The 11,167-nt window shown below is 43.1% G+C and overlaps 1 protein-coding gene and 1 long non-coding RNA gene across 3 annotated transcripts in view; one reads left to right on the top strand and one right to left on the bottom strand.

Annotated features, from left to right (window-relative positions):
• Window positions 1–8,633, bottom strand: part of LOC108644264 — a 12,954-nt gene extending 4,321 nt beyond the window's left edge. Inside the window, exons 1-5 of the long non-coding RNA XR_003916221.1 lie at window positions 7,716–8,633; window positions 6,532–6,693; window positions 2,750–2,897; window positions 582–803; window positions 317–435 (exon numbers count right to left, since the gene is read on the bottom strand). This is a non-coding gene — a long non-coding RNA (uncharacterized LOC108644264). The remainder of the gene's footprint in view (window positions 1–316; window positions 436–581; window positions 804–2,749; window positions 2,898–6,531; window positions 6,694–7,715) is intronic.
• Window positions 2,278–11,167, top strand: part of LOC103760858 (protein mono-ADP-ribosyltransferase PARP12) — an 18,056-nt gene continuing 9,166 nt past the window's right edge. Inside the window, exons 1-8 of one of the 2 annotated variants that reach the window (XM_029963672.1) lie at window positions 2,282–2,475; window positions 5,546–5,798; window positions 5,895–6,011; window positions 6,357–6,419; window positions 6,974–7,042; window positions 8,299–8,400; window positions 8,691–8,814; window positions 10,002–10,167. In XM_029963672.1, the coding sequence (XP_029819532.1) occupies window positions 5,582–5,798; window positions 5,895–6,011; window positions 6,357–6,419; window positions 6,974–7,042; window positions 8,299–8,400; window positions 8,691–8,814; window positions 10,002–10,167 (858 nt within the window). In that variant the 5' untranslated portion in view covers window positions 2,282–2,475; window positions 5,546–5,581. Of the gene's footprint in view, window positions 2,476–5,545; window positions 5,799–5,894; window positions 6,012–6,356; window positions 6,420–6,973; window positions 7,043–8,298; window positions 8,401–8,690; window positions 8,815–10,001; window positions 10,168–11,167 lie in introns of both variants that reach the window. The other variant, XM_029963677.1, reaches the window with a different exon arrangement.

Raw genomic sequence — 11,167 nt, 5'->3', positions numbered from 1 at the left:
CCCCCTCGGGCACAGCCGCGGGGCGGGAGATCCTGGCTCCGGAAGGACTCGCGTCCTACCCTCGCGGAGTCGGTAAAAGCCCGAAGTGCCCGCGGTAGGTGGCAGTTTTCTAAAGCCTGGTTTTCTTTGTCAGTATTGCGATTGCTTTGTTTTGTTTTGTTTTAAATCCACTCGCCTCCGCACCCCTCCCTCAGCCCCCGGGCATCTCGATGAAATAGTTTACACATATTTCTCTCCAAAGTAAAAAGCAAAGTGCTAGCATGCCCTCTGGTTTCACTCCAGAGAGTTACACACGTTGAGTTTTGCTGTAACTCACCGCTTCGCTTACAGACTTTTCTGTGAGAGGCCCTGCTTGATCGCCCATGTACATCAATCCCGGCTTCCGGAATACGGAGGACTCCCGGGGAAGGGCGGGGCAGGCAAAGGTGGTACCTACTTTAAAAACATTAAGATAAAGGAAAACGAAAGTAAATACAGAAGAAAACAACCCAGAAGCTTTCCCGTGACAATCAGTGCCAACAGTGAGCTCTGATGGAAGAATTTGCAGTTTAAGCTCTCAAGCCCCAGGTCTTGTTACTAACCTGCTGGTACCCCACCGGATCCTTCCTCCAATAAAACAGATGTGTGCTCGGATCTGAAGAGCTTGGAGGAGAAAGGCTGTGTCTCTCAGAGTGTACTAGCAAACCACAAGGATAATAAGATTTTCTTACTGTTTGTTGCATTACTGACAGAACGATGAGCTTCCCTGGGATTCACTGTTAGAAATGCCTTCAGGTGCGTGTAGGCACTCATGCTGGATGACTCTGTGAATTAAAATGTGCAATGAGGTGATTCCCTTAGTAATGATAAACCACTCTGTCCTCTCAATAGCACTAAGTATTTAAAATCACCTTAGTATGTGTTAAAAATTAATAAAGCAAAGAGTATGCCTTTCATGGGAGGGAGGTTGATTAAAATGAGGGGACAGAAACACTGCTAGGTGGACCACATAGATCAAGAAAGAGACAATTTTCCAACTGATAAGGTAAAATCTAGCCTTGCTTCCAGACGTTGCATCCCTTTTGTTTTAGAATCCCTGGAAAGAAAAACGTCTGTACAAGTTACTGTGGTCTTGTATTTAGTGGAATCACAATTTTAGTCCAGTTAACCTTGTTTTTAACTGTCTCGCAAGTAGCTTTTCACTGTTTTGTTTTTCTTTCCTGAATGTGTTATTGAACTCAGTTGTTTAGTTATCATTGTATTTGTGGAGTGTTTTAACCTTTGACTTAGAAATATGGACTCACTGTGTGACTGTCGGGGAAATCTGAAGTCGAGTGTGGAGGAACACTGGTGATGGCTCACGCCTCAAGTACTCTGTGGCTTACCTACCTTCACAGCTATTTAATGAGTGCCTACAGCACCTAATAGCCCTAGAAGACTGTTTCTCAGCATCAAAGATGGCACACTTCTGCCCTTCAGACTTTGCAACCTTGTTTATTTGCTTACAAAGCAATGCGTCCAACAGGTAGCAGGGGTCAGGGGAGAAAGATCTATTCAAGTGTCTGTACAGAAGGATTGGATCAGACATAGCCTGAGGTAAAAAACCTTTCACAAGGTGAGTTTCAAGAGTTAACTAGAGGCTGAAAGATCATAGACTTGACTCTGGAGTCAGATTAACAGATACTTTTACTGGATGAGTATGTCTAGTCTTAAGGCTGCATCAAATCACCCGTTAGAGAGCAGGAAATGAAGAAGCTGTATTTTCTTGTTTCATTTTGGTTTGTTGTTTTTGGTTTTTTTTTGCTTGTTTGTTTTGTTTTTAAAAATCAAACTTTCCAGCCAGCAAAGATAACAAATTGTGTTGTTTTCAGCTTCATTATCTCTTTGTTTTGCTCTCTTAGACTCTTGCATCTTTCCTTACATGCCATCCCAGGGACAACAACCTTTTACATTCACAGAATCAAGGGTGTTGCAACCTCCGGTGTTGTTGGTGTATTGCTCTAAAATTAACTTTCCCTCCAGCTGTTCAGATCATGTGACAATGACTTGTATTTTACTGGAGGTGAAGAATGTGTGGGATAGACAGACTTGGCTTCAAATTTTTGCTGCTAAGTTTTTTTAAAGTGTTGTGGCCACATCGGTGTTTAAAATGGGGATGATAACGCTCCTGCATTTCACAGAGGAGTTATGCTGTCTGGTCTGTTCTCTGGCTAGTTGCAGAGACCACCTGAATGTTTATAGAGACTTTTGCCAAGTCCCCTTTCTCTCATGGCTTTTCCAAAGTTGCACGTTTTCTGAGGTTCTTCTTTAAATCAGCCTGACTCATGGAGTAAACATTGATATGTCTGTCTGTTTTCTTCCAGCTCCTGTAAGTACTCTCATGACATCACCAGTGCTGAGAACAAAAAAGTTCTAAAAAAACATGATTTGTCTGGCCTCAGTGAGGATGAGCTGCGAATCCTGCTTCTCCAAAACGACGCTTTCTTCCTCCCTGATGTGAGTTGTACTGATGTCTTAAAAGAAGCTTTTTGTTCACCAGGAATGGGAGAGGGTAACAGAGAATGTGGAGTTCTGATCTCAGTGTCAACCTGTTAAAATGTAACAGGATTATTCTGAATGAAGTAGGAATGGGGATGGCTATGAATGAAAGCATCAGAAGAAACAATATAAAGGCCATAAAGTTACTCAAAACAAGCAAATAAAAATGTCAGCAGCTTCATTAGAGGTTTACAAGATACAATTGAAAGACCACAATAATTGTAATGCTTACAGGATAAGAGGTATAATGACCAAAATCCCAGTTTGTTGCTTCTTCTCCAAGAAATGATAGAGACTAGGAAGCAAGGTCCCATTTCCTTTTCCAGTCTTCCTAGGCCTGCACATTTTGGTGCATGAAGGTCTAAGGGAGTGAGAAAAATCTATGAGAAAAGGACCAAATGACTGCAGTCATTTTTGTGTAAAATCTGCCTCTTCTAAAGTGCACTGAGTTTTCATACAGTAATTTTCTATGGAGTTACTTTGTCCAGTTTGTATGCCAGTCACCAAGTTTGTTAAATTCGGCTGAACATTCCATTCCGGGTCTGTGTGTGTGTATAAGGGCAATACTGTCTTCAAGGTAAGTACAGCCTGTTACCCTTGTCTTTTGCAGGTTATAATCTCCACAGATCTGTTGACATAACAGTTCTATTGTTTCTTTAGTCCCTGCTGTGACAGGGCAGGACTTTGACAAAACAGATTTTTTTTGTGTGTAGCATTTTAAAGTATGTTGTGCTGGCAGATTCAAGGAGCATGGTGGCGATAAGCAAGGGGGATTGTTCCCAGTAATGAACATATAGTAGCAACCATCATTGGTTGGTATTACCCTTACGCTCTACTGTGGATCTGTTCAGCCCTCACCACCCATTAATTACCTCTAATTGAGCACCTTAACTGCTATCATGCCGTAAAACACCAAAACCAAGAGAAAACTGTGATTGATGCAGGCCCTTCATAAACCTGAGAGCTGGGAAGAGGGATCGAAAAGCCAACTTGGCTGTTTCCTGCTTAGAAATGCTGACTGGTTGTGTGTGTGAGGACATGGCATGTACAGAGCTCTCAAGCAAGGGGACACTTTGGTATTCTGTGACCTGAACTGGGGTGCAGGGTAAGGAAAAAAACACAACAGCACCATAATGTCAGGGGTTTTCACACTTTCCCTCACCTTCCCTCTGTCTCTCTTTTTTTTTTTTTTGGTAGGTTTGGGGTTTTTTTGGTTTTCTTGTTGTTTTGGTTTTTATTTGTTTCTTGGCAAAGGCAAGGGACAGCTGCTTTCTCGATGTAGCTAAATAGTGGATTCCCTATTGTCATGTTTTTAAACCCTGATGGCAACTAAGTACCATGCAGCCACTTGCTCACTCCCCCACCCTGGTGGGATGGGGAGGAGAATTGGAAAACAAGTAAACTTGTGGATTGAGATAAGAATACTATAATAATTGAAATAAAATAAAACATACTAATAATAGCTGTAATGAGAAGGAGAGAGAGATGAATAAAGCCCAAGAAAAACAAGTAATTCACAATACAATTGCTCACAACGTGCTGAGTGATGCCCAGCCTGTCCCTGAGCAGCAATCAGTGGCTCCCAGCCAACTCCCTCTCGTTTTTATACTGGTCAGGATGTTCTACGGTGTGGAATATCCCTTTGGCCAGTTTGGTCAGCTTTCCTGGCCATGCCTTCTCCCAGCTCTTTGTGCCCCTGCTCACTTACAGAGCACGAGACACTGAGAAGTCCTTGACTGCAGTGAGCCCTGCTCAGCACTAACTAAAACAACTCTTATCAACATTCTTCTCATCCTGAATCCAAACCACCGCACTGTGCCAGCTACTACAGAGAAAATTAACTCTATCCCAGCCAAAACCAGGACACTTACTTCACTGAGGCAGCACTTGCTTCTGGTTTGGTGGTTTATTCTGCTGTTCCTGGGTAAAAATTTCATCCTGCATACTAACATCTTTTAATGTACCTTCCTCCAGATGCTCTGTAGAATTGTTCTCAGCCAGATTCAGTGTTCTGAAAACTCTGTGAGCTTCAGTTTGAAATTTAAGTGGCTGCAATCTCTGCTACCCTAAACTGGTAATTTGTGTAATGGACACCATACAAAATAATCAGTTATTACCTGATTTTCTATTTTAGTTGCTTTTTTTCCCTATTCTCTTGAGCACCAAAGCAATTCCTGTGCTCTGGCCCCTGAAACCAGTGTTTGACATAAGTTTTATGCTTTTTTCAGTAATTCTTAAATCCAAGTTCAGGCTGTGTGACAGACACTATGAATCCAGTGAATAGTTGTTTTGCAGCTAAAACAGGCCTGATTTTCCAGTTTCTAAGCACTGCCATCCCAGCAATCTATAATTCCCCAGCTGATATATAAATCTATATATATTCAGCTTCAATGCAGCATTAAAACTGTCTGCTGGTGGGAAGAGGGGTTGGGAGGGGACCTGTGAGGGTCCCAGTGTGATGTGTCTGCCAGACAGCTGTGTGTCCTCCTCAAAGAAGCTTTCTTCTTAAGGCTGCTCCTCTGTACTGCAGGAGCAAAAGTGTTGCTGTGGTGCTTGGTGGACAATATGAAGGAGTTTTTGGTGTGTGATTTGTTGCCTGGGTCTGATTCACTGCTTATCTCTTCGTTGGTGAATAGAGGAATAAAGAAGTGTTTTGCTTTTTCCATGTGCACTCTAATCTCAAAGCATTCTTCTCACCATTTTTGGAAGCCCAAATGCAGAATAAACTTTAGAAATAGAAAGTGCAAATTCAGTTTTATGCAATTGTCTTGCATCCTTTTTTGGCACTTCCATGCTTGTTGGATTGGTTTTTCTTGAAACAAAAACTGCACAACTTCAAACCCAAAAATGCATGAATTGGCTTAAAACACCTGCTACCTCTGTGCAAGAAATCTGTCTAGATTGAAGAAGTCACAATGACCACATGCCTTTTAGTCACCATTTTTCTGCTCTTAAAGCTGCATGCCTTAGAACAAATAAAAATTCAAATGTGCTTTTCCGTTTCATCTTGTATCTCCCCCACTTCTAGACCTGCCAATTTTACAACAAAAAAGGTGGTGTCTGCATGCAGCAAAACAACTGCAACAAGCTTCATGTTTGTCGACACTTTCTCCAGGGGGATTGTAGATTTTTGCCATGCATGAGGTCCCATAACCTCTTGGATGACCATGCATTGAGAGTGTTGGAAACTGGAGGCATTGATGGGAAAATAGCTTCGAACCTCCAGATTATATATGATCACAAGCACATGGAATTCAACAAGGAACTGAAGAAGGGAAATGGTAAGTTGTAAGAAACACTGGGCTTAAATAGGATTTTGAATTTGATAGAGGTATAAACATCTCAGATAAACCCCATCATCCTTTTGGTGCTTTCAGTACACAACTACAAACCAAGGGGAAATTATTTGAAACAAGCAGTAGTTACAAGGAATAAAGAACCTAAAGTACCTTTGCAAACTGTGGACTCCACACTGCATGTGCCATCTCCAGAAGGTAAATATCTAGATACCAACTGCTTCCGTGTGGAATCAGCTTTTGTATTTCCCCTCTTGCAACGTGTACATATTTTTTTCCTCTCTGCCATTATCTACTTTCCAGAATTAAGTAAGTCGTGGCTGAATCATGTGGGAGAACTGCACTATTATTGCCTAAAATACTGCATAGAAAATAGGTATTGAGTGGCTGGCTAGGGTTTGCAGCTGTTATTACTCATCTGTTGTATCAGCAGTGGAGCACAATTATATGTGTGATGGACATAATTCTCCACACAGATTGGGATATTGCCAGCTCGCTGAGCTTGTGGCCCAGCAGTGCTGTTCATTCAGTCTTCTCATGCAGGTCCTGGTAGCACCCTGCCTGGTCAGAGACAACAGCAGTTGCCAACAGGAGGTAAAGATGAAGGTACGGATTGTTTCTAACTGTCTAGTCACGAGATCAGTGGTTCTCACTGGGATTAGATTTCACCCAGCCCCACATCTCCCAGGGGTAGTCAGAATGCAGCTTCTGTGCTTACCTTACGGTACGCTGAGAGCCGCAGTGCTGGACAGCGGAGCAGCGCTGGCATTTCTGCCCAAGCACCACCACGAGGAGTAGCCTGGGACTGATGTCTGTACTGTCCTGGACACAATTCTTCCTTCCTGGGAAGGAGACAGATATCTTTCCTTGCCTTCTGTACCTAGGGAGTAAATATAGCTTTGTCAGTAGAGCAGTTATGTTTATATACCTTCCAGTGAGTGAATAGCAACTTGTATGTCTCCTGTCCTGGGCCTTGGCTTTAAAGCCTGCCAGAGTCCAGTAGTCTCTGAACAGGTTCTTTTAGATATTCCACATATGGATGGTGTAATGTTTAATATCAAATTATGTGTGATGGACATAATTCTCCACACAGATTGGGATATTGCCAGCTCGCTGAGTTTGTGGCCCAGCAGTGCTGTTCATTCAGTCTTCTCATGCAGGTCCTGGTAGCACCCTGCCTGGTCAGAGACAACAGCAGTTGCCAACAGGAGCTGGAGGTAAAGATGAAGGTACGGATTGTTTCTAACCCTCCACTCTTGAGCTTACGTGAAGACAGTTGGTGTTACACAGGTGTTGTGGACGAGCCTCAGTGAGCACCACAGAGCCACTCACTCACTTCCCCTCGACCCCCAGTGGGATGGGGAAGAGAAAAGAAAGAATTAAAACAAGAAAGCTTAAGGGTCGAGATGGGAGAGAGAGAAGAACCCCAATGGATAAGCAGAAGAAGAAAACAAAGCAAAAGCAGTGATGCAAAAGCAGTCACACACCACCTCCCACACATGCCTAGCCAGTTCCTGAGCAAAAGATAGCTAACCCTCATAAAACTCCCTCTTTTCCCTTTATTGCTGACCATTATGCTATATGGTATGCAATATTTGGTGAGTTTGGGTTCCCTGCCCAGTTGTGTCCCCTCCCAACCTACTGTGCACCCCCAAGTCTATTCACTTTGGGGGCAGGGTGAAAAACAGAGGCGGCCTTGATGCTGTGTATCACTGTTCAGCAAAAGCTAGGGCTTATCAGGGTGTTAGCAGCATTGTTTGGGTCAAAAATCTAAAACACAGCATCATATGAGCTGCTATGAAGAAAATTACATCTTATCCTAGCCAAGTCCAGTACAGAGACATTTCTGATGTAGTAGAGTTTCCACTGGAAACAAAACCCCAAATATAAATGTTTACTTACCAAAATGTAGCAGTTGCAATGCACAGTTCAATCACAATGCTAATGGCTCTCCCATTACAGGTCTGTATAATACGCTCATTGTCACAAAGCTGGGTGTCCCCAGTCCTTGGGAAGGGTTGAAGCCAGCTGAAGCCTGTTGCTGTCTTGAGAATTCTTCTGTTAGTTCTTCAGGTTTAGTACCTCTGTGTTGGCCTGAACTCCCCCCATGCTGGTCTGGCCAACTCAGGGAAAAACATTTCTACCCTGCATTGATCCGCTGAGCTGACACAGCCATTTATCCACCCTCTGCTTCCCGTGGTGTGGAGACAAAGTTGGCTGCTTTGCAAGAACCATGGTCAGCCACAGCCTGTGTTACTCTTCCTGACACTGCCCTTGCACTTCTCCACTGAGACTTCTTCCAGTGTCAGGGTTTATTGGTCAGTCACAAAGCCCTGACTCGTGTGGTGGGCTGTATGGGGGATAGTCAGATCCTCAAAGTGCTTAACTTGGCTACTGCAGTCAAATCTTTGTTATTTCCGGGATGAAGTACCAAGCAGGGTCTTTCTCTTGAAGCAAATAAGGACTGATGTGTTCTTTCCCATAGATAAAAAGGACAATTCCTCTGCTGAAGCTTCAAAGGACAACAAAGAAGTTAACTGTGATGAGATCTGTGTGTTCTATGTCTGGAAGTACTGCAAACATAAGGGTAAGCTTTATAAAAAGTAATGTAGTCACTAGAGACAGTGACTGCAGAGACAGTCCCTGCTCAGTGGCTCGGGCTAGTGGTGGCATATGGAGTGTCAGTGGCAATTGTGCCTTCTCACTCACTGGACAAACACACCCCCCTCCTGTTTTCAGCACTCTGTCTTCATTGCTCATACCAAAGCCCAGGGAGAAAGCCTCAAGGTGTAAAATCTGCTGGTTCCTTTTTGGGTTTTGTTGTTTTGCTCTCTGTGTTATGATTACAGAATTCAACTATGTCTGATCTTATTACAGATAAATGCAAATCTGTTCATTACCATTTGCCATATAAATGGGAGATATATGATGGGATCACCTGGAAAGACCTTTCCATGATGGAGGAAATTGAAAAGGCCTATTGTGACCCAAAAACCAGCAGGTATAGTGATGCTGGACTCCTTGCTTGGAGTACTGTGATTGAACCCCTGTGGAAAACCTCCCATTTTCTTCCAAAGATGTCTGACTTCAATAACTTCTGGCTACTGAGCCTCTCAGAATCTGGGAGGATGTACAAATGAGAATTTTTCCTTTTAAAAAGCAAAGTAAAAGTGATTGCATGGCAATATCACCCCATTTATGTCTTCTAAAAAGAACAAAACTGTATCTCACATTTAAAGCTCTGTGTAGGGTAAAAAGCGAGTGGAATACAGTGTTTAGAATATCAGCATTTCAGATAATGAATCATAATTTATTTACAATAATGAAGTTGTAACAACATATCAGAGCTGGTCCTTCTCTATGGCTGTTCTTTTCCTACTACAGCTAGTATGCGTCATAAAAATAACAACAACAACAACAATAATAATAGCAATATCTGTTGTGTGCCTAGAGACATTTTATGAGATGGCCCTTGTGTAAGCAGCATATCTCTTTTTTTTTCCTGTTTTTCTTTCTATTTTAAGTCCTTTCTGAAAAGCCCCACTGTGCCACCTGGATTCACAGGGGACCCCAGGTCTGGCTTCGAAAAATGTATAGTAATTTTGGCCCATGCCTCTTAAGGCAACAGATGACTTTGCATCTTGTTGGATGGTGCAGATCAAAAGCAAGATTCACAAGAGGAGGCTGCTTTCAAAGTCTTCCTGCCTGGAAGTTAACTTTTCAAGCCTCGCAGGAGTAAGAGCCCAGAGCTCCAGTGACAAATACAGTTTGCAGACCTCACAGCTGTGATGGTTGTGACTGCATCCTTTGTAACCACAGGAAAAGAACCAAGTTGATAAGCTGGGTGTACCTACAAAATTCTGGTTTTGCACTGAGACAAACTGGAAACTTTCCTTATTGCAGAGTACCTTTTGCCATGCTGTACTTGTAGTCCTGTGCTGTCTGTAAAGCTGGCAGTGCCACATATGGCCAGTGACTGAGATGGCATTCCATGTCTCACAGGCCATAGTTTGCTTATGAAGCTTGGATATGCTTTTCAGAGCTGTCATGTGTTGTGGAAAATACTCTTATTCAGGCCTAATTAGGTTCAGTCACATTATATTAAAGAAAATTGCACAAGCCTAAACAGAGGATTAGAGGATAAAAGATCTACTGTTAACTGTAAAAACCCTGAATTTGTCCTTACAGCATAGCAGGCAGGAACATTAACTTCCAGACAATGACCTGCTCTTCTTCTCCGGTTCGACGCCTCTCTACACCATCATCAGTCACAAAACCCACATTTGTACTGACCACACAGTGGATTTGGTACTGGAAGAATAACGAAGGCCAGTGGATTGAATATGGAGAGCAGGTGAGTTCATATCCTGTGCTTTGAGTTACTTCTACAGGAATATGTGGAGCCTCTCCCCCCACTCCCCTTTACTCAGCAGGATTAAGTGAATCCTTGTGTCAGGTAAGGCAGCAAAGCTACAGATGTTCATAACAGATGTGATAAAATGCTGACAGGCTGGAGGGAAGGGAACTGCCTTTTGGAGTTATCCACGGCTTCTACACAGATCGAACATGTATACACAGTCCTTAAGATAGATGGGAAATACTTGCCTCTCTTCGAATCATTGCCCTGCTTCCTTGGACATGCAAGGGTTGCTTCGCTCTCTCAGATAAGATGCAGTCTTTTTCCTTGGATGGCCAGGTCCTCTGATGAGAAACTAACCTATCTGAAAAATGCAGGAAAAGAAATAAGCAATCTCACCTTCCCCCAAGGCAAATGAGTTTTCCTCATATGCTTTACAGTGTAGCTGTCCAAATGGTAGAACACAAAGGTGATCCAGGGACTTGGAAAAGTATGCAGGGAAAGATCTTGGATATAGTGCAGTTGGTAAAGGGCCTCAGCCTCAAGGAGTAAGCTTGAGAGGTGTCCCAGCTCCAGGAGAGATCACTGCTGTGCAGCCCACTCCTTAGCAAGGAGAGCTCAAAACCAGTTCACTCAGGCTGTCCTATTTGTGGAATAAAGCGGTTGGCTCAGAGTTAAATTACATGTGAAGTAAAAGAGAAGCGTGAGACTCCTTAAACCTGCAACTTTCTTTATTCCTTGACAAATTAGTCTTGGAACAACCACCTGCTATTCATGTGTTAATCACATGGTCAGTGCTCATTTCCAAGCTCATATGCATCAATGCTCACCATGTCACCCTGTGCCTTTGTGGGTTTTCAGAGAACAGGCTGGAACTGGAAAAGTTCATGGCCTTGTCATGGCCTAGGCCATTACTTCCTTTGGGGCCTGAACCAAATAATGAACACTAGTTTGGTGAGGAGCCGAGTGCAGCTGTCACACCCTGATGGCAGCTGAG

The sequence above is a fragment of the Manacus vitellinus genome, unplaced genomic scaffold, assembly GCF_001715985.3.
Source record: "Manacus vitellinus isolate BGI_N305 unplaced genomic scaffold, ASM171598v3 scaffold_104_pilon, whole genome shotgun sequence".
Taxonomy (NCBI): Eukaryota; Metazoa; Chordata; class Aves; order Passeriformes; family Pipridae; genus Manacus; species Manacus vitellinus.
This window is presented reverse-complemented; position numbering and strand designations above follow the sequence as displayed.